General features: G+C 40.8%; 2 protein-coding genes and 1 non-coding gene across 5 annotated transcripts; all 3 read right to left on the bottom strand.

The window, feature by feature from the left end:
• Positions 1-590: 590 nt before the first annotated feature.
• Positions 591-7670, bottom strand: tex261 (testis expressed 261). Of its 2 annotated transcripts, XM_041965204.1 has the most exons (7): positions 7577-7670; positions 6342-6642; positions 3636-3715; positions 3354-3507; positions 3046-3113; positions 2802-2904; positions 591-1871 (listed from the first exon to the last, which is right to left on the bottom strand). In XM_041965204.1, the coding sequence occupies exons 2-7, from the start codon at positions 6409-6411 to the stop codon at positions 1756-1758; spliced, it is 591 nt and encodes a 196-aa protein (XP_041821138.1). In that variant the 5' UTR covers positions 6412-6642; positions 7577-7670; the 3' UTR covers positions 591-1755. The 2 variants fall into 2 exon arrangements, with proteins under 2 accessions (XP_041821138.1, XP_041821139.1); XM_041965205.1 differs by lacking the exon at positions 7577-7670 and having other exon boundaries at positions 6342-6651.
• A 420-nt stretch (positions 7671-8090) lies between these two features.
• Positions 8091-17806, bottom strand: shtn2 (shootin 2). 2 transcript variants are annotated; one of them, XM_041965291.1, is made up of 17 exons: positions 17668-17806; positions 16391-16440; positions 15918-15978; positions 15591-15685; positions 14581-14773; positions 14227-14324; positions 14068-14149; positions 13492-13586; positions 11169-11315; positions 10922-11075; positions 9824-9953; positions 9606-9664; positions 9404-9501; positions 9258-9278; positions 9104-9157; positions 8874-9024; positions 8091-8459 (listed from the first exon to the last, which is right to left on the bottom strand). In XM_041965291.1, exons 1-17 carry the CDS (start codon positions 17699-17701, stop codon positions 8302-8304), a joined length of 1680 nt encoding a protein of 559 aa, XP_041821225.1. In that variant the 5' UTR covers positions 17702-17806; the 3' UTR covers positions 8091-8301. The 2 variants fall into 2 exon arrangements, with proteins under 2 accessions (XP_041821225.1, XP_041821226.1); XM_041965292.1 differs by having other exon boundaries at positions 17689-17778.
• A 4533-nt stretch (positions 17807-22339) lies between these two features.
• Positions 22340-22422, bottom strand: trnal-cag. The gene has a single exon. It is a non-coding gene; the product is annotated as a tRNA-Leu (tRNA).
• Positions 22423-25760: the final 3338 nt, after the last annotated feature.

The following is a 25760-nucleotide window of genomic DNA, read 5'->3' as shown; positions in this document are numbered from 1 at the left end:
AACAGGGCTTAAAGTATTAATACCACGATGCCCCTTGTAATTGGAACAGGATGTCTCAATAGATCAGAAGCTGATCCTTTACAACAGGCATGTCAAACTCATTCCATAAAGGGCCGTGTGGCTGCAGGTTTTTGTTCCAACCAAGGAGGAGCACACCAGGCTGGAATCAATTAATCAGTTGGTCTCAGTCTTCAGCTGATAACTAAGTGAACCCTTGATGTAGATTGGTTGGCCTGGTGTGCTCCTCCTTGGTTGGAACAAAAACCTGCAGCCACACGGCCCTTTATGGAATGAGTTTGACATGCCTGCTTTACAATTTAACTTCAGACTGCCTTTCTCATTCAAAGTAATATTAATAAGCACTTCTGTGGCGACCTAAGGCATTTCTTCTGCAGCTAGTTTGCCACTTAAAACACTTTTATCCTTTCTAGAATCACTTCACATTAAAATCCAAGCTTGGAAATCAGCATTTAGCCAGAAAGAAACTGTAAAGGGTAATTCTGGTATTTTAAAACCTGGGCCTTATTATATATATATATATATATATATATATATATATATATATATATATATATATATATATATATATATATATATATATATATATATATATATATATATATGTTTTGCTGTCTACATGACAAGTCAGTACAAAAAGTTTTGTAATTGGTCCATTAGATCGCCACAGCTGGTAGCCGCGAAACAGACTGTAATGGCTGCAACAAACCCTTGGAGGGTGAATGTATTTCCACTAAAAGTGTTTGTTTTTGCCACTGACAGGCACAGATTGTTATTCTAAGTGTCTGACAACATTATGGAAAGGATCCCTACAGAGGCAGACCTTTTTGTTCGACCAAAAACAGCCGTTAAATCGCTCTGATCTAAGCCACCACACTGCATTGACAAAAACATTACTTTGAGAACACAGGAGTCGCTGGTCTACCGCTGCCTCGATCGGCGAGTTAGTTTGTGTTGTATTTTGTGACTTTGGTGTTTTAAAGGGTTACTTCAGATCTGAAATAACATGTTAAAAAAATCACAGTGTTGGTGAGTGAGGTGATCTACTGGACCAACTCCAAAACTTTTTGTATCTATTAGTCATTTAGGCATCATATTATTTAAACGATCCGGGATTAAAAATAGCGGAATTGCCCTTAAAGCTGTCTCATTTATCATCAACCCACCTTCTTTATCTAAGGAGCCGTAAAGTTTTTACTAGTCATATTTTGTCTCCTAATGCTACTTTGTGTATTGAATCAGATGAAGTGTGAGCAACACACAAATGACAGCAGAGGTCATTTCAAGAAGAAAGTGATGAGGATTTATCTGCCAAAGTCAAAACTTACAGGTTTTTTGGTGGTTGTTAATTTCAGACCCTGCACGTACTTTACATATTTTTATACCAAAGCTTAAAAAATGGAGGAGTCCAACATGACAATTAGAAAGCACTGCGCTACAGACAAGATCCCCTCAGTGAGGTCTCTATGCGATGTTGTTGGCAGTCAGTACAGACAGACAGAAAGACAAAGAGAGACGGACATGGCCTGTGTAAACTCGAGGGCTCGTCCAGCAGGAAGCTCTGTTCTGTTCATTGGTCCGTCTTCGTCGTGTGCTCTTCTTCCACTTTGGCCACTGCTTCGTTTTAGTCCCATCCAGAAAACAAATTTCCATAGTCCTTCCTGCTTCCCCCTTACTCTCACATACACACACTCAGACACCCCTGACACCCGAGGCTGCGCCCCAAGTCTGAGCTCCTCAGTACATTTTCTGTCGGCTAGGCAGCACTGCCTCCTTGAGGAAAGAGAACACAAGGAGGATCCCAGACCTCTTCCCCCTCTTGCCCTTGGTGAAGTAATTAGACACCACATCATCTAAACAAAAAAAGAAAATGGCACCTGTTAATAATATCATTTATGCATTACCCGCTTATCCCTTGCAGGGCTGAAATCTCTGCAATGGAAAGTGGCTGACAATAATGTAAAAAAAAGTAATTTGTGTTTAAGATAAAACGAACGATACTGATCCCACACAGGGAGTCTGAGAAAAGGGAACACGCACGACATGGGGCTCAAACCCATGATCCTGAGATTAAGAGTCTCGTGCTCCACCAACTAATCTAGCTAGGCTACTATTAACCACTAGAGTAGATGTAACACATGGGCTAGACCTGATACGTGTCTTTAAGATACATGATTTTCACTGGATTATGATGTTCTTTAACTTTATGAAATGAAATTGGGTTTTTCATAAGTCCAAGGGATCAGAGAACTTCCGAGATTCTTCAAACAACTTGTTGAGATGCACAGAATCCAATAAAACATACAGAGGTGCACAGTTGTCTTGATTTTTTTCTGTGGGGGGGCACTTTAAATAAAAATCTCTGAGAGGTATCTCACTGCTGGACATAAGGTAAAGGTAGGAAACCTACAACAACCAGAGTGCACTGTGCCACACTGGACGACAATGCTCCAGCTGGTGGGTGACGTACTGCGAGTCGGGCAGTGTGTCTTGTGCTACAGCTTAACAGCAATCCAACAAATGAATCTTGAATCACATTTGATCAGCGCTGCACTTTTTCTTTCTTTTTTAATCAGACTTCTGCTACATGGTGGTGGGCATGCAAACAATCTGGAAGTGCAATCTGTAGCATGAACAACAGCCCGATGTCCGGCAAAAGACTGCTTTTGCCAGCAAATGAGCAGGGAGCTCTAAGTGCAGGCAACATGGAGGAAAGTTTAACATTGTTTATTTGCACCTACCCACATTGTAAAGACAACAAGGTTGGAGAAAAAAAAGCTCACCTCCTTGTTGCATGGTGGACGGAAGCACATTTTCCCCCGCTGACAGTGACACAAAGAAGGCAAAGGGGATTACCCACAGGCAGATGGTGAAGTATGCCAGCACCTTGATGCCAGTCAGGAAGAAACGAATGATTATAGGACAGGTATAGGAGACATTGTAATGGCTGAAAATCCTTCATCAATTCATTAAAAAAGCACTACATCAAAGACTGTCCATGGTATCATAAACCTGAGATAAAATTACCTCTGAGAATGGATAATACTCTTGTGCAAAGTACTGGAAGGCCATATAATGGTTCACCACCACCAGCACTGAGGGTGAAAACAAAGGAAAAGACACAATATAAATATTCATGTACATGTCATAATGTGCATCGACAATTCACTAATTCCACACAAGATTATTTTGTTTACTGAAGTAAAAGAAGCTTTCAATTCTCACTTGAATAACAGAAAGCATCTATCCTGACTGTGCTTTTAAGTGTCTTGTTTTGTTTAGATGATGCTAATACAAGTTTGTTTTAATCCAAAGCCAGTGTCTGTCATACTTACCACAGGAGAGGATGAAGTTTGGGGAGCTCAGGAGTATGTAGGGGAAAGTCTGCAGGAGGCCGAAGTACACCAGGTTGGTGAAGAGGCCGACTCCCACCATCAACACTGGGAAGCCTTCAAAAACGTAGAGGCCTGCCAGCACACCTGTGGAGAACTGGACACATTCACACAAACGGTCAAAATGTAAGTTTTACGCATGCTTTGTTCACATATTTTACTGCAGCATGTTCTTAAAAACAAGCGCACAAGAAAAATGACATCTCCCTACATCCACTTACTCACCATTATCATGTACTTTATTATTCGACTGGTGGCTACTGTGTATTCTTCTATTAGTTCTGCCAAGTAGTACAGGCCAGCAGCTGAGTGAAGACAAAGATAAAGTGATAAACAGGCAAACAGGAAAAACAACAAAAAGAGAGACAGAATTATTTCTCATCAGTGCTGGAAACCAACACAAACAACCGGTTAAAAGCAAATGTATTAACTCAATTTGCCATTTCATTATTGTTCAATACTTAACTTTAAAGAATATTTATATACTTCTCCATAAATCACTTGGTAGTTCTCAAACATTATGAAATGTTAAATGTTAGATTTTTATTTAAAACCCTGCCAGCCACAGGCAGATATGCCAAAAAGTTAATTTTGAACCCTGAAAAGTATGAATCTGACAGCAAACTTTCAGTACTTTATGGTTTTCTATTCTTAGTACTAAAGACAAGTTTCAGTCAGTACCCAGTGCACACTGAGATTTAATACCTTACACTAGTCAACAGCCAAGAGAAAGCAACAAAGACAGGCCAAATAATATCAGCTGAATGGAGTAAGTTAATAAAAACCCACAGTTACTGAGCCCATGTGGAATGAAGGCCAAGCACAGCCGAAAAGAGGCAGGCGATTGATCAGACTAGTCATAACATGTATGCCAGGGGCTGAGAAGGTGACAGTTAACAGAGAAGAGGCTCATGAGACAGCTTCAACATGCTAAGGCAATGTGCACTTTCCAAAAGACAGACAAAAGAAAACAGAGAGGAGAATTGGGACGGCAATTTGCCTTCTGCTTTTGAACTCCATATTTGTCTGCTAGCAGACAGGCACTCGCCCTGATCTTTGTGCCTCCTGCCTTGAAAAGGAACAAGTAAACAAACTAAGAAGCTGATGAAGCCGGTCTCTAGTGTTTGACAGGTCTGTTACAGACACAGTTTGGTTGTCCTCAGGCGTCTGTTCTTTATTCATCAACTGTATCTGTTGATAAGAAGTGTGACTCACAGGTTACACATGCTCTTTCTCCTAGTTTTGATTACAGTGTCACATTGTTCCAATGTTACAAAGCCAGTTATGAGTGGCAACAAACAGCAGGAAGGAAAGCTAGAAAAGCAGTCATTGGTAATAAATCATGTCAGTGCCACTTAATAATAATAAACCATTTACACAGGGTTTAAAAATCTATCTAATGCATTTATTAACAGCTCAAATAAGTTCCTAAATTCACAGATTAGTTCTAAACTATTAACAAGTTGAGTTGCCAGGTTGTGAGAAATCCTTTTGGCTTTCGCTGACTGTTTTTATGCATTAATAATGTAGTAATTAATGTTAATAATCTCTTGATGAATGCTAAAGAGTTTCTCGCCTTCTGAGAAGCTAAGTGTGCCATATTAATGTTAATAAGTCATTCATAAAGAGATGCTCTGCAGCCCTTTTCCAGACAGTATGTGTTTGAACAGCCCATTGAAAAGAAGAACTGTCATGCTGGGATTTTGACCATCCCCTAAACCAAAAGTTTTAGCAATGGGTTATAACTGATCTACGTTGCAATTAGTAAATGTTTTACTAACTAACTTGTCAACCATTAATAGCGATTGCCCTATTAGAGGGAGGTGACATCATTCAGTCGAATGTAGTTTGTCTTTTCAGCCGGATTCATCTTTAACGTGGAAATCTGAAATCCGTGTTCCCGCATGAGAATAAAAGGACAACAACAAACCCATCCAGTCTCGTTTCTTCTGTCTGCTGCCACACTAATGCAGTATAACGAGCTAAAAAACAGAGACAAGTATGACCGATTGTGACTGACACTACCAGAGTTTGACCGTCAGAGGCCACGCCTGACAGCTGCAGCAGGTGTTACGTGGCCAGGTAACTAACTAGCAACGTGGACTGGCAGGCTCCGTAGCAACTTAAGTTTCAAACGTTTAGAGCAAACTCAACATATTTTTGGTACTGTTCGTGACAGTGAGATGTGACGCATGTTAGGTAACCAGCACGTCAACTAATCTACTGTGTTGTCTGATGTAAACAAACGAAAACCCCCCCTGGCTAACGTTAGCTGGATCTGAAGTAATATTGGCTAGTTCATATTAGCTTGCATGGTAACGTTCTTGTCGATACTTTGACTAGTATTTACTGTATGACCTTATGACCACATTAACGTTATTTGTTGAGGCATCGTCTGATTGATTAGTTTGTGTCAATAACCCAGCTGTAACGCTAGCTGACTCACAAGAGAGGGAGAGAGAACGTAAAATGCTAGCTAACAACTTGCGAACATAACTGAAGTGGTTTCCCTGCTCCTAAAACTATTCAGAAATGGGGCCATAACAAATTATAATTATTGTATGTTATTGTACTTCTGCTTACTGGTATGTAGTCCGAAAACACGAGACTATCTCATTTTTTTAACCGAAAAAATACATTTCTTTTTGTTGCCCGTAAGTGGGAAAGCTAGCTAGCTAAGCAGGTAGGCTGTTATCACTACCTCGGTGAGGTGACTTTCGTAACGTATTAATTCTTGGGGAAGCATTACTGTTTGTATTTGCATTTTTAATTAACACACTGGTCAGTGCAAACACACCCTCCAGTTTTAGTGAAACGGAGCCCCATCAACGTTAAATGGTGCAACTTCGTCTGCTACCTTGGTTCGCTAACATTAGCAAGCACAGAGTAGCTGCACGTTAGCACTTGCAGGGATTCTCAGCATGCACTTACCTATTGCTAGAGTGACGAAGGATATCTGGATCACCAACGACAGCCAGCTGAGTAAATAAATAAACCACATCTCTTTGCATATGAAACAACACAGAGAAATATGAAAATAATACAGAAAACAGCTTGCAGGCTGCTAACTAGCACTAGAACCCCGGTCAAAGTTCCTCCCCCTGTGTTTTCAGTACAGGCTGACGAGAGCAGACGAGAAGGGCCTTGTATTAATGAGGGAAACATTTGTTTTGGTTGTAGCGCCCTCTGTGGTTGGAGGAGAAGTGCAGTTGTAGTGGCAGATCCGTGATTCCTGAAAAATAAATGGTAAATGGCTGCATTGATATAGCATTTTTATCCAAAAGGGTTTAACAGTTTGCCTCTCATTCACCCACACACACCCACACCCACACCCACCCACACCCACACACACACACACACACTGATGGCAGTGAACTACCATGCTGGGTTGTGGCCTGAGAAATTTATGGGTTTGTCTTGGTAGTGATCGGTTTAGGGTTTAGTGTCTCGCCCAAGGTCATTTTAAAGATGCACACTTTGGGTGTTTATAACCAAATGCCTAATATGAGTTTATTCAAAAGATGGCTGTCCTACATTCACTCCAGTGTGCAAAGTAAAATCCTCATCTGTTCCACAGGGGTCAAGGAAGGTTGTTAAATACGAGGAAATCATGTAATTCTACATTATAGTGTCTTGTTAATACATCCTTCTTGTATCAGTGTCCTTGAATGTTGAGTATCACTTTCAGATCCTCTCATCTCTCCGTCATTATCTGTATGTCTCTATCTCTTGCTGCCTCCCGCACTCACACACATACTCTCTGGCTTTCATGTGCATTGATTCAATAACAGGGAGGAGGCAGAATACATTACTGCATCCCAAAAGCTAACACCTCTGAGATTGAGGGGGAAAACAATAAAAAATGCATGCAGGAGAGTGAAAAGACCCCGACCTTCGAGTAAAAAGAGCTAAATAAAGTAAATATATAATGTGAAACAGTGTGAAGACACTAAAATGGTGTCGGAGTCAAAGGTGAGAGTAATCTCATCCTCTTTTCAAATGCTTTTAACAAAGGCAGATAGGCAGATAGATGGATAGCATGGTGTGAGGGTGTATGTGTTCATTCATGCATGCACACATATATACAGTATCTGTGTGGAGGTGAGAAAACAAAAGGCCACCTGCCGCATTTAAAGATACTTTCAGGAGGAAGTGACACAAATCACCTGAGGCTCTTATCTCTGCAACACCTCTGGGCTCTGGGTGTGAGGGCTTTAATGTGCCTAAATAAATGGCAGCCTCCGTCTTTCTGCCGGGTCGCGCTTTAAGAGACAGACACCTCGGGAGAGAAGTGCACAAGGGTATTCATATGAGATTAGTGTTTTTTTATGGTCCAGACTATTTTTCATCTATATTCTGTTGCATAAAAAATCCTGTAACTTGCACTTAGATCAGCTAAAACCCAGGAACCCCCCCACCCCCGCAAAAAAAAAAAGAAACGATGATGGACATTAAACACGGCTGAATGAGTTTCATTTTCTTTGACACGCAACAAGTTCTGGCTATTTGATGCCGATCTGAGATAAATGGCTAAAAAAAAGCCTTTTTGTTGTTTTTCTTTACCCTGGATGTGGGATTTGATGTTCATTTGAAATGTGCAGGATAAAACAAACATTAAAAGCTGTTTTCTGGCATTATTTGATCCTGAGGTGAACATAAGTCTTGATTCTAACTTTTCAATACAGACCAAGATCACTGATATTTTATTGTAAATGATCGCAAAGGTAATGCATTCATGTATTAATCCAACAGATAGGATAAAAAAAAGTCCCTTTAAAATCTAAAAGAATGGAAATCACTGATAAAAAAAGACTCATCTTCAGCACATCATCGTATAAAACAGCAATGACACTTAAACTGCAGTGATGTTTAAAAGCTGCATTTCCTGCTCTCAGTTGTCTTGGCTGATGAGCAGTGCCGATGCTCTGATGCGAGAGTCTCTCTTCTCTCGGTTTTGTCTCAGCCTCCGGAGCACAGGGGCGCTGCCGCTCTCGCCTGCCCAGGGCACGTCTCCTGCTGCTGGGACACGCTGCGGACCTGCCTGAGGGTCTGACCAAGAGATTACCACTTCCCCAGGTTAGGCACAAAATCAGAGCCAAAGCACGATAGCTGACCACAGTGATATGATAAAGCACTTTGTTCTGATTATAAATATTGCGGATGGGAGTGCAGATCAAAGGTTTAGCCTGGAAGTGATCTGGTGGTTACATTTCACTCTTTACCTTAAGTGTATTTGCATAAATGTCATACTGCAGTCCTATAGGAAAATGCTGCATGCAAATAGCATTAGTGAATATTAACATAAGGCCCTAAACAGACCGATAATCTGGATACAAAAGAGACCAGATTACACAAATGCACTATGAACCAAAATCCATTAAACAAAAGACAAAAATAAAAGACACAGACACGCCATATGCTGCAGCATTATTATGACCACAGAGGAGTAACAGGACGGTGTACCATGTGTTTGCGTTGAGGAGGACGAGTCCCGGCTCTCTCCCATCGCTGTCCTCCTCCTCTGGAGAACCCGCAGGAGCTCCGTTTCCCCGACATTTCGGCCAGTTCGCCTCGTGGACGGCACTCTGCGGTGGGGCTGGCGTTTCATGTGGTCCTGGTGTGCACAACGCTGGCTTAAAATTTGCCACTTATCACCCAGGATTCTGCCTTCAGTGTGAGTTTAAGTACATTACCAGCATTCCTTTCAGCTCCAGGATGACGGATTTTCTGTTTTCACTCCTCTGGTCCTGTAAGGGGATTCAGGAATTTAAGAAACATTTTGGAACTGTGTCACAGCTGTTTCATAATAAAGACAAGAAGGAACCAACAGGTATGAGGATAACTGACCGTCCACGAGCTGTCATCCTCCTGTGAACAAAGCCAGATGTTAGCTATCAGCGTTTATTATTCATCACTTTGGATTCTGTTCTTACGCAAGGTCCTTGGAACAAGACATTCATGTAAAAAAGCCTTTCTGAGAACAATTTGTGCACCTGTATTTTCTTGATGGGCCTCAGGACGATGCCTTTCTTTATCCTCTCCATCATTTCATCCACCGCTTTCGCCTTCATGTCCAGTAAGGGTGCTGCTTCTAAAAGATTAGAAATGTGTCAAACCGTTAAAAAGCATTGTGGGTGACAGCTGATTGTCACGATGTCTCTGAACTCTCTCTAAAGACCAACTCTAACGACTCACTGTTCTGATCAGCCTTGCTGGATCCATTTTTCCTCCTGCTTCTCAGGAAATCAAGTGAACTTGGCACACAGAGAGAAGCAGAGAGGTCACAAGGGTCAAATTCTCAGTGAAGAATCTTTTTCTTTTGTTGCTTTCAGAGTGTAAAACAACTCTGAAACAGTGCTTGAACAATCATGAGACTGAGACTGAAACTGTAATGGTAGAGGGAAGCAACATACTTGGTGACAGTAGTAGGAGGTGGAGGAGGCGGAGGGGGAGGTGGTGGAGGTGGAGGTGGAGCAGGAGTGGATTCCTTCTCTGCTTCATCAGTTTTATCCTCTCTGTTCAGTGTATCTTGCAACTGTTTCACTACAAAGGCAAAGAGGAAATACAAAATCATATTGATCCACATTAAATGCAAAAAATGTTGGATTCAGAGAGAAAGACAGAAGCTTAACAGACAAAATGTGACATCATACATATGTTTCAACAGTGATGGAATGTAACTATGTACAATTACCTAAGTACTTTCAGGGAAATATTCTACTCTTTACTCAACTGCATTTATCTGACAGCTTTAGTTACCAGTTATTTTACAAATTACCGTTTTTTTTACACACAAAACACAAAAGTCTTGTTTTAAATTAAACTACCCAAGAGTGCAAGCGACTTCAATCAGGCAACTGATTGAAAATTAATTGGCAACTACTTTGATAATCATTTAATTTTTAATGTAAAAGCATTTCATGGTTCCAGCTTCACAGCAGTGAAGATTTGCTGCTTTATTTAAATTATCTCGGTAATTTAAATGTATTTTTCAGTAATTTAGAGGTCTGGACTGTTGGTTGGACAAAACAACCAAACAATCAAGTGATTAATGGAGAAAGTAATAAACAGATTAATCCAGATTGAAAATAATCACCTCAACTACAACAGTAAAATCCTGCTTTTCAGTAATAATAATCTAATGATATAATATATGAATATTATGTATTGTGTACTGTTGCTTTTAATAATTCTGATTTATTTCCTAATTGTAATGACATACTTTTACTTATGTGAAGGGTCTGAATTCTTCCTCCACCTCCGGGTTGTCTGAAGCAAGATTCGCTCAATCAAGTTAAGTATGCCTCCAAATATAGTGCTTTTTAGTATCTTCTTAACTGAACAATATTTTTCTAAATGAAAAATGCTTTAGGGGTTTTTGCATGTGGAGTTCTTTTGAGTCGACATCTAGAAGCCAGTGGAGGCTTCAACATTCAGCCGTTGCTTTTGTCCCTTTCCTTCAGTTACCATTAAGCATGTTAGCAGAGACATGTTTCTCCACTAGCAGCTACCTTTCTCCTGGAGCTGTGTGCTAGTGCTGTTAGCCTCAGACAGCTGAGTCTCTAAGGCCTTCCTCTCCTCCTCACTCCTGTCCAGCTGCTCTTTCAGGTTCTGCAGTTCAGAGAGGAGGCTGCTCTCCTCCATGGCGCTCTGACCTTGTTTTACCTGCACACAGGTGTGGAAGAAACCGGGGACACGCAGGAAAACATAAGTAGACCAGAGTGGATGCCCGTTTTTCTCTCTGTCATCACAACACACCTGCTCCTGGTAATGGCGTTGTATATCACTGAGGGCTGCGCTGATGGTGGAGATCTGGTCCAGCGCCTGCTGCAGCTGCAGGCTGGTCTCCGAGCTCTGCATCAGCATCATGCTCTGCCTGTGGGCCGCACTCTGCTGCGCCATCATCTGAAAAGACAACCCGAATCCCGCTTCACCTCCTGACATCTCAAAAACATCTTCATGATTTACGCCTTCTACTAACGTGAATAAGAAAACACATCGGTAACAATGGACCACAATTAAGAGGAAGAATAAAGTGAGATCTGAAAGGCTGCTTGTTAATTTTCTCCCCCAGGAGGTTGTCACAAGGCAGAGAAAATCATTTCAAGCCAGCGTTTGACTGAACAATGACTTGGAAGCCTCGTTAGAATTACTCATCGGCTTCATTGATGAGCAGCGACAATACAAACAGGACCATTAAGCTGTGAGACAAAGCATCATTTTCCCAACATTATGATAAGTGGCTTGTAAGGAAAAATGAAAAATGTCAAACTTTGCCTCGACTCACTGGGATTCTTTCTTCTATGGTGTGACAAATAAATACTACAGCTACAGTTAATAATTGTGGTTTAGAGCTCATAAATGAACAGAGCGCTCTGCACAAACCTTTTGTTCTTTCGCATGAGCTTGTGTGATGCTTAATATCGCATGTGCAGGCAAAACGCGGGTATCGATCTGCTAGATAAGCTAACTTTATTCATCCACAAAGGCCAACTAGTTCGATCTCCCACATCAAGACACGGCAGACAACACATGAAAGACATGCTAACGTCAAACTAACATTTTCTAAGAGGATGTTAATGTGGCAGGAGCTCACCAAGCCACTAAAAAACAAGGTCGGCCAAGTAATAAGTGGTTCTCTGACAACATAACCAATAAAAGAGGCAATAAGCTTGTATAATTGCCAGAAAGAGATACAATTTTAATATACTGAGTCCCAAAAATATCAGAATCAACCTTAAAAATGTGTAAAATGTGTCATTTGTGTGTAATTCTAGTCAAAGGACATGATCTCAGTGTATTGTGGTTACACTGGATTCATAAACTGTCTCTCTCACAGATTATGTTATTGAAAGCAGATCCGTGCACAGAGAACAGGAAGTGAGGAAAAGATGGTTTTCGTTTCTGTGTTTCTTTAGCGTGCGGACAAACGGGAGCCGCGGGTTTTGGTAGCTCTGTATCAGCGCATGCAGCACGAGGCTCCACGCTGCAAATTACACCGCTCTAATCTCTGGTCTCCCTTAAGCAGAGAGCAATTTTCACACAGCAATTAGCACAATTATTTCACACACACAAACACGCAGGCCCAGCCACACACGGCTACACAAAGAGACAAAGACACACAGACGGAAAAAAAAAACCCTCCAAATTGTTTCCTGTTCGAGGCCCTGCATCATTATACCACCATGCATCACAGAGAAGAGGTGTGAATGGCTGGTGTTTTCAAAACACATGAAAACAGACAAATAGCAGTGCATACAAGAGGCGTTCAGCGCAGGGGGGTCTTTTACCGTGAATTGAGAGTAAAGGGGCTGAATTGTGTGAACAGTTGGGGGTCCTTTTCACAGGTAAGGACCCCTGCGAGGCGGCCCATTGTGCGCCTGTCCGGTAAATGGAGGACACCGTGCACAAAGGCGACAATTGCTATATGCTCGGCAAAACATAAAGGTGTCAGGCAAAGACAGGTTGTGCTTAAAGACCACTATTCTGCTTCGGCAGCAGTGATGACCGCTAATTATGGGGAAGGGAGGGGCTAAATGGGAAGGGACGGGAACAGAGAGATGTTTTTTGAAAGAAAAGGCCTTCATTATAGGAGCAGCTGGGGCAGCAAAAAAACTGTGTGTTTGTGTGTGTGTGTGTGTGTTTGGGTATGTAAGTGAATTGGTGTTTTTCCTGCATGTGTACAAGTGTGTGTCTGCTTTTGTCTTGTGTGTGTGAACGCCTCACACAGAGAGCCCAGATTTGACCAAAGTGTCATCGGTGTGAAAACAGAGAATGGAGACCCCTTCTCCTGTCCCGCCACATCAGCCGCACTCTGACAGAAGTGTGTGTGTGTGTGTGTGTGTGTGTCCACCCCTCCCTTTACTCCCCATTCCCGTCCGAGTGTCCATGTGTTCGCCTTGGCTGCCCGAAGGTCAGCTCCAACACTCGTGCGCCCTTCCTGTGGCACGACCTGTCACCCTCAGTGTCTATAGGTGTGAATGTACGACAAAATGTTTTGTGCCGTGCAGAAAAACACACATGTGCGCGCACACACACACACACACACACACACACACACACGCATGCCACGAGCTCACACCTGGTGGGCGAAGACTTCAGCGTGCTGCCGGAGGCCCTGCTCCAGCTCCAGCTTCTGAGACATCTCTGTGAACTCCTCTGTGACAAGCTGGGACACTGTGCAGCCATTCACGCACACACACACACACACACACACACACACACACACAATTAAGAGCCATTTCCAATAGCATTTATACCACTCATTACGTTTTTGACTGAGGAACTGACAATGAAATGAAGCACTGATATGATTTATTGCTTAATAAATGAGATGAATCATATTGTATGTATCAGAATGGCTTATGTTCGTCATATATTCACTCATTCAAGTCTCTCAATTATGTTTTTCTCTTTTTTAAGTAAAACTCTGCATTACAGTAACAATACACACATCCACTGTTTTGGAGTGGCTGCATAAATATCAGAGAAAGAATATGTTTTTAAACACCTTTAGATTTTGGATGAACAACAAATGGACATTTTCTGGATAAATGATGAATTGATTAGCGGGGGGTATGATAGATGAACGTTAATAAAGATAATAACAGATCTATTAATAGTAAAATAATACTAGTTGAATTTAATGAGGACTCACTTCGTTTGATTTTATTCATGGTTTTGCTCTGCTTGCCCATCTTCCTCAGTATGGCCTCTTTCTCCTCGACCTCCTGAACCAGCTGAGAGAAAACAGTGTGATAAGGCGCATGCACACACACACACACACACACACACAAACACAGAGAAAATGATGCACCTGCTCTCTGAGTTGGGCCTGCTCTCTGGTCAGATCCTCCACTTGTTGCTCCAGCTGCAGCTTCTCAGCCAGCAGACCGTCCACTGACGTCTGCAGCTCTGACACACAGACAGGAAGAGGTTTGTGACGAGTTCTAGACTTGGACACCAAAAAATAACCTGCTTACCAAATCCAGGCCCAGTTCACATGTGATGATAATCTGATTCTGGAGCACATTATTACAGAAACATATTGAGGAAAAGCATTTTTAAGCTGTATATTTTCAATTCGGTTTACCAGGCAGATATAAAAATGCCAGTTATCCCAGCTGATTTTAAATCATGTGAATTTACATCGCAAGCAGTTTTCTCTAACCTGCGATCTTGGCTTGACTCTCCAGCAGCAGCGTCGCCTCATTGCTGTCCTCACCAAGGTCAACCACATCACAGTTAACCGCGGGGTCACCCTCTGGGTCAAAGGTCACAGCAGCCAAGTTTTCAGGCAGCTCGGGGATGAGGGGCATCAGCATCTGGCTCGTCCTCTTCAGGACTTTGTTCTCTTTGGTCACCTAGGCAGCAGAGGAGAGTATGGTGAATTCTGGAGGTCGCTGTTTGTGTTATTTTAATCAATGAGTGTGAAAATACCACAAACAAAGGTAAGTGAGGTTAGAGTGTGTCATCTGATGTACAGTATGTGAGGTCATCTCTTACATCAGTCTATGGGCACGTCAAGAGATGAAAGAAGAGGAAGGAAATGACAGGAAACAGCAGGAATGAAAGGAATGAAAAGGAAACATAACAAAACAAAAGGACATAGGGAGGAAAATGGGAGGAAAGGCCACAGGAAAATAAAGGACAGAGCTAGAATGGAAAGGAGAATGAAGGAAATGACATAAAAGAAAAGCACATAGAAAATGAAATGATAGGAAATTACAAACGAAAGGAAAGGAAAAGAAAGGAAAATAAATTACACAGGAAAGGTAATGAAGGAGAGGAAAGGAAAGGAAAGGACAGGCCAGGAGACAAAAGAAAACAAAATGAAGAAAAAGAAATGTCAGGAAAGAGCACGGGAAAAGAAAAGGAAAGGACATAGGGAAGAAAAAGAACAGACAGAGGAAATGAAATGACAAGAGAGGACATACAAAAGTAAAGAAAGAAAAGGAAAGGAGAGGAGAAGACATATGAAATGGGAAGACATTTCATCGGTAAGAAGAGGAAGGAAAGGAAATGGCATAGGAAAGGCAAGGAAGGAAAGGACATAGGAACGCACATGACAGGATATGATATAAGGAAGGAAAGGACATATTAAAAAGGAAATGGCATGGGAAAAGAAGGAAAAGAAGAGGAAAGGAGAGGAGCAACACTACAGTGGTTAAAAAGACATACTTTGACAGCCAGAGCCTCAGCACTCTCCCTGCAGGAGCGCTCCATCTGGAACTGGATCTCCAGTACATCGATCTCTTTCAGGAGCTGATTGGACACTGGAAATGAAAGGAGAACTGTTGGTCATCCCATAAAAATATACGACAGAGACATGAGGAGAGATTTGAGTTAACTTGTACAAAATAAACCAGAAGCTGATTTCTATGTGCAATTTGCATGCCAACATTGTTTTATCTTTCCTTCCTTCCTTCCTTATTGTTGTCCATGTTCATCTATCCTGTGATGCATGGTTATGGTCCTGAATAAATAAAATGAATAAATGATTCTCACCTTCCTCCAATTCTGACAGTCTCTGATTGGCTTCATCCCGCTGAATTTCCAGGATTTCATACTAACAATCAAACATCAACAAGCAAGGAGAAAGAGATCAATCAGATAACAACAAATTGATGTATTTGATTTTATTCACATTTCATTCTACTATCAGACAGCTGAGGCACCAACATTGAATTTGTCCTTGTTAATGTAATTAGGCTTGTGCACTTTTTAGAGCTTTTTTAACTTGTTTCCTTATTTTTTACTTAAATTTCATAATCTGATTAAACACCTAGGTTTTTTCAACCAGAGCCTGCTGAAATTTTCTGACTTTCTTTGTAGCATCACATGGGAGAAGTCATTTGACTCTTAGTAAATCTGCTTGAGCGGTATATTCAGCATTTCCTCCCATGCCGACGGTCTCTAATGCACTTTACAAAGTGGCATTAATTAACCAGTAATTGGATGTCTGTCACTGAAGGCGATACCTGAAAGTCTCTCTCATCTTCGGAGGACAAATCACTCTCTCCTCCAGACTCTGTGGGGAAAAGAGACTCATTTCATCCTCAGGCAACAGACGGACCGCCACACGGGCCGCGGCAGCAGAGAACAGCGAACGCGCTCAGCTGGGAGGCGAGAAAATCAAAGCTCCTCACATCCTGTCAGTGTGACCGAGAGAGGAACTTCACCACGCGAAGGAGGCCGATGAGCAAATGCAGGAAGTGAAATCACAGAAGGATCGTGTACAAACACGCTTTACTTTCTGTGGCTTCTGACTCACACAAGTCTCCAGCTGCTACTTCACTATCTCCAGCAAAGCGAGAGTTTTGTGCTCTTAAAGCTATAGGAAATAAGTTGATTTGCTTGTTTGCTGAGAGTTAGATGAGAACGCAACACCAGCCAAGAAACTGTCTGGCACAAAACCCTCAATGAGACCACAATGTGTTTATTCTACATTTCTGTAGAAACAAACAAGACATAACGTGTTAATTAGTGAGCTTTAGAGTTGCTGGTAGGTGGATTTTGTTGTCTTAGCACAGAGCCAGGCTAGCTGGTTTCCCCCTGTTTCCAGTCTTTGTGCTAAGCTAAGCTAATCGGCTGCTAGCTGTTGCTTTATATTTACTGGACAGATGTGAGCATGGTACCAATCTTAGCATCAATCTATCAGGAGGAAAGTTAATTAATTAGCATGTATTTAGCCTAGCGTAGCATGAAGAGTGGAAACAGCTGGTTTGGTGTTGCACAAAGGTGACAAAATCCACCTACGAGCATCTCTAAAGCTCACTTGCTAACCTGTTGAAAATTTGAGTGTAAAAATACGATTGTGGTGTTACAAGGGGTTAAATATGGTACTATTTCACTTCTCCCGGCCAAGAAAGTGTCCTGCACATAAAGCCCGGAAAGTGAACTGTAGCACTTATTCACTCCAGCTAACATTTCATTCAAGCACTGTTTTTGGATTTCTTTAAGCAACCGAAATATCACAGATCAAAGACAGTGTTGAAATAATCAAATAAAAATGTCTGAAAGAACATCTGTCACCAACGAAACCTGCTTTTATTGAATTCATGCACCAAATCACCAATATTAAAGAAACATTGAGTAAAAAAACAAATTTCTGAACTAAAATCCATTGATTATCTTACTCCACAAATGCAGATAAATAACATGACTTATTTAGAGACTGAGGGATCTTACTGAAAATGCAAAGTCATCATGTGACTAAAATAAGTCAGCAATTTATATCCACATTATGAAGTCCTACCTGCTGCTGCACTGTCCTCACCTTGCAGCCACATCCTGCCGCCTGCACAGTTTTCAGTTTTTTAGCTCCTTGGTAAACTAAATAAGCTGCACATTCCAGCACAACTAAAAAAAAAACTGCTTTCTGTCTGAGTAGCAGTCGCCTTATTATGGAGGAAGCAAGTGGGATTTCTGCTTTAACCCTCCCCCAGTGCCCACACACAAAAAGAGGAACTTTTTCCTTACACTGGTCAAAAAAAACATCTTAATCATCACAGTCTAATGTGGATTTATAGCTAAATAAGTACGATTTTATGTATTCTTTATCACATGTAACAAGCAAGCTAGAGGATGAGGGATATGTACTTTTCCCCCTTTTTCATACAGTGGAAAGAGGAAAATGTACCCTAAGTCCATGTGGTCTCTAAGGGACGACACTGTCTCTCTACTGCAAGATCAATGTCACTCATGCCACCGAAGCAAAGGCAAAGCTTCTTTTATTCCTCTATTAGCATCTGTGCTCAGAGTTCATGACCTGTGAAACATCAGAGCTGCCATGGGAACCGAATTCTGGGCGCTAATTCAGGAGACGATGTTGATGACACACATCCCTCCACTATGAATAATTTGAAAACGTCTTTCATTTATTCACCTGTACATTGAGAGTTTGGTCAGGGTTAAGTACCACTTGCATTTAACTCGTGACAGGCGATTTAGCTAGATGGGTGGGGTTTGATACATCAGGGCGAACAGGAGGTCAGATGGAGAACAGTAGTTTAAAGGATAAGGCTTGTGTTATTATATATTTTATCACTGTCCATACAATATGCTGAAAAGACTGATTTGTCTCTCAGGGCTTCCTGACTTGTCTGTGGAACTTGGCCCTAAGTGGCTGGTTCCTACTGGAGACACAAATCTTTAAAAAGGAGGTTTACAGATATAATTTCATCTTTAAAATGGGCTTGGTAATTTTTCAAACATTACCAAAACAAGAGAAAACAGCACATTTGTCAGGGACTATTTTCAGTTGTGGATTAATACACATCTGGCCTTGTAATATTTACAGTTGCAGGACAGAGTGTGTAGGATCAGCTCAAAATAAACAGTGCCAATGTTCATTGTAATGAAGGAACATGCCAAAAAATGCCATTTGCAGGGGACAGGCTTGGTTTTTTAACAGTTTTTGAACATATAGCACAGACAAATAAGTGTTATCAGGCTTTGGCTACACAGACTACGTGTTATTAGGATCACTTCATTGTTTGGAGCTGATCTTTTCATTGGTTTTCTTGATAATAAAAAAAAATTGAATATTTCCTGAACTTTAAATATGATGTACCATGTCTTCACACATGCAGCAGAGAGAACAATGAATCCGAAGTGCAATAAACAAATCTTTAATACTTGTCCACCATCTGTTCCAAGCAGTTTATTACCATTATGTCCTATTAGAAAATATAAGAACAAAGGATGTAATTATGTTATGTTATGGTTGTAATCAACCGTTATTGCTATTACAATTAATAGAAGGGTCTAATAATGCTCCAGGCTTTTAACTTGTGGAATAAACTTTGATTATTTCAATTACAAAAATATCCATACATTCTAAAATTATTCATTGAACATTTTGTGCGTGCGTTAACGTGTTAATATATGATGGCTGAATGCATAAATTTTAAATAATGATACTGGTGGTGGTGATTTCCTCATCTGCAACACAGACACGGGACAATGAATATTTTTAAATCATTTTTGGCGAAACTGAGTAATCTAAAAAAATGAAAAGGCCTTATTCAAAACATTTTGCTTCACCTTCAACATACACACAGATGAAAAGCTGCTGTGATTGATGGCAGTGATGTCCTTGTGATTTAATGAGTCTTTTCTCTCTCAGTGTGTTGCTCCCTTTACAGGCACCACCTGAGCACCAAAACGTCCTCCAGCCCGTCACCCTGACCTTTACTAATGATTCATCACCATGTTAATAAAGGTGAAATTGTCACTTAACATTAGCCGTTGTCTGGTGTTTCTTGCAGTGGGCGACATTGTCAGAGAACTCGGTCCTCATTAAAACCGGGTCTTTTAAATCGTGGTTAAATAGAGACAGATTAGAAGAGCCAGCAGGATTTGTTTCTGAAACAACACAAAGACTAAACAAGGCTTGCGTGGGGTTGCAACGAGCCTTTGGCCTTTGTGACACTCTTAAACACTGTTTTGTTTCATTTGCAGGATGGCCGCTGATTTTTTTCTTCTCGTTCTGGCCATTTAAAAAAAGAATGTCACTTATGCATGAGAGGAAAAAAGGTAATTCAAAATTCAAAAAGTGCAGCACAGTTGTAAACATGAAACTCCAGATGTTAATGAGAAATGTAGTGTCATAATTCTCCCTGGAAGATACTGTTTTTTTCATAGTGTCTTAATTTTAATCAAACATATACAGGCTTTTTCTGTTATTATCTCTGCAATATTATCTTATATTACAATAATTTTCTTTATATAAAGTACGACTGGTTGAAACAGGCCTTAATGTTGTTAGAAAGGACAAAGGATGTCATGTCCTAACTATTTTTTGCAGGACTTTTGGGGGATTTAGTAACTAGGTGGTAATCAGTACACATGCTATAGTTAAAAACTACTGATAACACTTTACTGTAAGTCCCCAGTATATAAACATTTAATAAATGGTTTATAGCACACTATAATGTAGTTGTATGCAGATATGTCAACATGTCAGTTGCTATAACCCCTCCTGTTGACAACCATTAGTGGAAGTTGGTGTATAAACAAATACTGAATGATAACATAGTAAAACACTGTAATAATAAGAGGTTGAGGCTGCTCCAGACGAATACAAAATGTATGTATATGTATAGTATTCTGCTCCTTAATTTAGATTAGGAACTACATGACATGGTGCATCTTGCCTGTAATGTGAGTGATGGTGAAGGCTGGCAGTGATGTGATGTCAAATAGTGAGGTGATGTATGATATTAGTTTTCAGCATTCAGTTTTCCAACTGTTGAAGCGGACATTAAAGTGGATCAGGTAACATCGGCGCACTTGTTTTATCCAGGGCTCCAGGGTAGTTTTTACTCAGTAGCACTCAAGTTTGTAGTTCAGGCTAAGAGTAACCAGCGTTACATTGGCTAACCAGCGTTACATTGGCGGTTTGTGGGCTGCTAATCTTAACATTTTTTCCGGGGATTATCAAGCTATCTACCTGTGATGCGTCAGCGCCTGTTTCTTACCGGGACTGCTCCTGCTACAAGCGCCAAGCTAGTGACTTGGGTCGGTGTACTGGTGGAATAAAACAAACTCTGCCTGACATTTAATCATCAGGATAGCGGCGAAGAAAGACATGTGTGACTAAAAGAGGCTCGAACAATGCACATAACGTTTTTATGCTCTGTTAAGGGATTTTCACGCAGCTTGGCGTCGGTGCGCTGCTCGTGAACTTGCCAGCGTGGGACGCTAACGTTAGCATGCTAAAGTTGTTCTGGATAGTAAAACCTCAAAGTGGACTAGCCTAGCTCACCAGGGCTAAGAATGTTAAGTTGCTTATGCCTATCCCGAACTACCAATGCACCCGATTCATTGGTAGTTCGGGAGTCATGCCTTTGCCAGTTTCCAAAAATGGTCACAGTAACGGTCAAGTTTATAGTTAATGCTAACAGTAGCCAGGCTAGCAAAACAGAGGCAGCATGCTTTCGGCAGAGCTGCAGTTGTCTAATGCATTAATAACGCCATACTATAGCCAACAAACTTAGCATGCTTGTAATTTACGAATAAAACCTTAATCAGAATCAAATTTTTCTCAGATATACAGTGACATTACCTTGATTTCCTGCTTGGAGGCGCCATTGAAAATGTAACCTACATCCTGTGATGCTGGATGCTGCTTATCTGAGCAAATTTCAGCAGATAAGGATAGTTTGTATAACAGCCAATTAATCAGTTAATCAGTAGAGCCCCAGATGCAATGATATTAAATATTGTCCATAGGATATGTTAAATAGCTGACAAATACTGTAAAGCAATAAAGACTTTAAAATGTCTTTATAGCTACAACTACATTGTACTGTTTTATAAAATATATATTTATAGAATATTTGTGTAATGTGTATACATGCCAAATAGGGGTAAAGTGTTGCCAAATTATTACTTGGCGGAAATGTACATGCTCATTCCTGTATTTTTGTGGACTGAGTGTGTGTTATTGTGATCACTTTTAGTGACAATACAATAGGTGAAAGAATTTCTAAAATATAGAGACTTGAGGATTTATTTCTTTACTTCGTGCTTAGTCATGGTTCACTCTGTCCATAATTAAGTCAGCTTCTTCACTGTTTGCAGGGGATGTTGTTTTGTATTAAAAGCTCAGGATCTGAATGTTTATAATGACAGCCTACATGTGATGCATGGTGTCGGAGGCATGACTGAGCCGGAAAGATGTGTCTTTTAAGTGGCGTTTACGGTTATTGAGGGGGACAGTCAACTGTTAGACACATTTTTCAAAATAAAAGTCTCAGATAAAAAAAATAGCTCTGTATGATTCGAATGCGGAAGTTGCCATCTGGAAAAGGATGCGTACTTGAGAATAACGTTTGAACAGTGTATTTGAGGTAAATGATAAAATTAAGTAGTGGATTATATCATTATAAATACGAAAGAGCGTTTTAAAGACAAAAAAGTACTGTCAGAAGTGGGATTCGAACCCACGCCTCCAGGGGAGACTGCGACCTGAACGCAGCGCCTTAGACCGCTCGGCCATCCTGACATGCTGCATTTAAAAATGACATGAAACATATATGTGTCATCAGCCGTATTACGCATCTTGCACGTTCAATGCAACATTTATAACGACGTTCAGATATGTTCGACTATATAATGCGTTTAAATAAAAGATATTTTTTTACGAAGACTGCATTAATAGACCTACTGTACTAGTAGGACGTAGCCTGTTAATTAGATAATGTCATATATAATGCCACACAGCGGCAGTTCTGCCCTCACCATAAAGACCTGCAGGTTCAAGGTGAAGTTCAGCTTGTTTCTTTGTGTATACATTTTATACACATTCTTCTTGACATATTTGGTGTCTTCGGAAACTTTCTTTACTAGAAAGTAGTCACAAAAATATTACAAAACAAATAAGGGGGTAAAAGATTTTATTATGGTTATTTTTCAGTTTTCAAAAAGGCTTGCCTCATCAGAATCAGAATACCTTATTTATAATGCCATATACTCCATAGGAGAGCAACACTAACTTGTTTACATTTGGTCAATAGAAATGCTTTGATACCTACATATTAATATTCAGTTAAGAAAGGCGTGTTAAACAGCATCTTCCAACAACAAAGCAACTCAAAGTGCTTCACATAAGACATAAAAAGACATTGAGATGTATAAGAAACAAAATATTAAAAGAAATAATTGAACTGTGGGAAAATTATATAAACAACAATAATCTAATGAATGTATTATTATATGCAGATCATACAACAGTATTGGGGCAAAAATCCCTACTGTTTGTATTTGTAATTAGTGAAGTAGGTTCCACTTAGATTAAAAGGGAGGCATCATCATAACAGACAGCATGAAATAACAGCCTGTATCAAATTAAAGGGCGAGGGCACCATCTGACTTAATGTAATTATCTTTTTTTAATTTTAATTGGTCTTTACAATCATTAAGAAATGCATTTTTTCCTGTCAAACTCTGCTGCAGCTCTGGAGAACCGTCAGAAAGGCATAGCCCCTGCAGCTGAAACATCTCCGCCTTGATTGGCTCGGACGTCGCACATGCCTGTCATCCTGAAATCTCAATCCTGGCAACCCCTCCCTCATCTGCATCCACACACGCTGGTCCACGACTCTGTTTAAAAGCAGAGGTTTAATGAAGCTGAAACAACTGTTTAGTTTATGAAACTATACAGCGGCATCTGGTTGTTTAATGCTCGGAGCAGTGTTGGGCCGAGGTGACAGATCGTTGGGTTTTAACGCCACTGATCTGATGTGTTTTTGAGCATGTGACAAAGGGGACAGTTGTGATTATCTTCTGGAGAAAATCTACACCTTCTGTGTGTGAAACGAGCAAAGAGGATCGTAGTGAAAGAGAGAGAGATGCACACTCACCTGCTTTGGCTCTGGCCTACTCAGCACTAATGACTGTGTGATTGGATTATCCGGGCTTTTAGCAGCACCACAGCTGCAGCTAACAGAGAAGCTAACCTGCAAAGGTCAAGCTGGGGTCAACAAGAGGTCAGCAGGGTCGTGACCTTTGCGCAAGACAAGGCTTCGGGTGGGACTGCAGGAGAGGCAGGGAAATAAAGGCAGATCTTAAGACGTGAGCGATAAGAGGAGGGTGTTTTTTTGCAGAATGGTGACAGACAGGATCCATGTTTCTGGGAATTCAGAGAGGAGGATGCTGAGAACGGCGAGAGAGGAGGGGGAGGAAGGATGGAGTGCGTTTGGTGTAGGCAGACGGGATGCGTTGTGACAGCAGAGCCTCGCAGACACTGCTGGCCTCCTGGTGACTCCACTGTACGCTGGAAACACAAACAAACAGGGCCACCGCCACCGCCGGCCCCATCCACTTCATCTCCCTCACACTTTCTCTCCTCTCTTTCATCGTCCGAGCCATTACGTCTCGTCTAAACACCAACACGCTTTTTTATGTTTGCCTCAAAACAGAAGGATATCATTTTCCATGACCCCAAACTATCCTTTAACCATCTGGTTGGAGCCAGCAGGGATTTTTATAAGCGCTTAATGGGATATTTAATATGTGGGCCACATTTACCACTTCATATTACATCACCATGTAGTCACAGATTTAAAGTGCATTCATGTTAGTGTATTTTATGATTCACGAGGAGACACATGAATATTAGAGGCTGCAGGTGATGAAATGAATGAGTCCAGTTGGCTGAGAATAGCAGCCCGTGAGTCAATTCCCCGCGGGGGATTTGTCTCTGCATTAGTTTATACCAGAGGATGATGACCGAGTCTATTAGTGTGAGTAAATGACAATATTCTCCTGTGATTAGTTCCAGCGCACGTTTGCACACAAACGCAGGCAGATTCGCTCACTGATCCACTGAACTGAGGGAAAATATTCACAAATGTGGACTGGCTCCTATTGCTGTTGATCTTCCTGCAAACTCTGCAGACTTTACAGGTTTAAGGCGACGTTTTTACCTGCGGAGCTCAAACTATATGATGGCTGATCTTAAATCCAAGTCATTTCCTGCATGTAGTTATGAGCACTTTCTATTTAATGTGCTATCAAACTTCTAGACTGTGTGTAACGACGAAGCTCATTGAGATTCTTAGTGTTGGATCAAACATTACGTGATATATATAATTTTCGGCGGTGTGCTGCTCCTCTGCGGTGTCGGACACTGCTGCACAGTGATGGATGTTCTTTTCATCTTTTGATTACTATCGAATTCTGTATTTTCACATTTTTTAACGTGTGGTAGAGTGTTTTTGTGGTTGTTGTATTTGCACACCGGCTTGTCTCAAATTTCCTCCTTAGAGATGAATGAAGTATGTTATCGAATCCAATTGATCATTTTGACTCTGTTTTCACGTAGGCAAGATTCTTGTGTGGCTGTTTTGTGTTAAGACGCAATTAAACAACAATGAGTTTGAGGACTTTTTTTTATTTTCTTGAAAAGAAAAAAAATGATTTGTATTAAAAGCAAGTTCATACCCCTCGAAGGAGGTATTGAAAAAAGGTGTTGTTCTGGTATCTTATTTTTTTTATACTGGATTTAATTTAAAATGGATGGATGGACATAAAATAGTATATAGAATAAATGTACAATTATACTTTGAACTCCACAAAACTCCACAAAATTTGGTCCATCGACGTACTCTTGTTGTACTGTATATGTATTTCTATAAAAGCCTCTCTTGGGAGAAGCAAATATAAATGCCATGATTAATATATATTTATTATCCATCCCCACAAAAAAAAAAAAAAACATTATCTAGACCTATCAAGGCTAAAGTTGCTGAGCTTTCCTTCAACAATAATTTGAGCTTCAGGCTGCTCACATACTTAGAAACGTTTACTATAAAGCCAAAACCTGCTCCTACAGGCTGTGTG

This window comes from Chelmon rostratus, chromosome 23 (genome assembly GCF_017976325.1).
Source record: "Chelmon rostratus isolate fCheRos1 chromosome 23, fCheRos1.pri, whole genome shotgun sequence".
Classification (NCBI taxonomy): domain Eukaryota; kingdom Metazoa; phylum Chordata; class Actinopteri; order Chaetodontiformes; family Chaetodontidae; genus Chelmon; species Chelmon rostratus.
Note: the sequence above shows the minus strand (reverse complement) of the source record. Positions and strands in the feature narration are given on the sequence as shown.

Excerpts from the sequence above, each read along its gene's own strand:
- tex261 (XM_041965204.1), bottom strand. The coding sequence starts at position 6,411 with ATGTGGTTTATTTATTTACTCAGCTGGCTGTCGTTGGTGATCCAGATA. Across the intron at positions 3,114-3,353 it reads AAACTTCATCCTCTCCTGTG|TGCTGGTGGTGGTGAACCAT; the intron begins GTAAGTATGACA and ends TTTCACCCTCAG. Across the intron at positions 1,872-2,801 it reads GTCCACCATGCAACAAGGAG|ATGATGTGGTGTCTAATTAC; the intron begins GTGAGCTTTTTT and ends TTTTTTGTTTAG.
- shtn2 (XM_041965291.1), bottom strand. The coding sequence starts at position 17,701 with ATGTGGCTGCAAGGTGAGGACAGTGCAGCAGCAG. Across the intron at positions 13,587-14,067 it reads CATGAATAAAATCAAACGAA|TGTCCCAGCTTGTCACAGAG; the intron begins GTGAGTCCTCAT and ends ATGGCTGCACAG. Across the intron at positions 9,502-9,605 it reads CAGCAAGGCTGATCAGAACA|AAGCAGCACCCTTACTGGAC; the intron begins GTGAGTCGTTAG and ends CTAATCTTTTAG.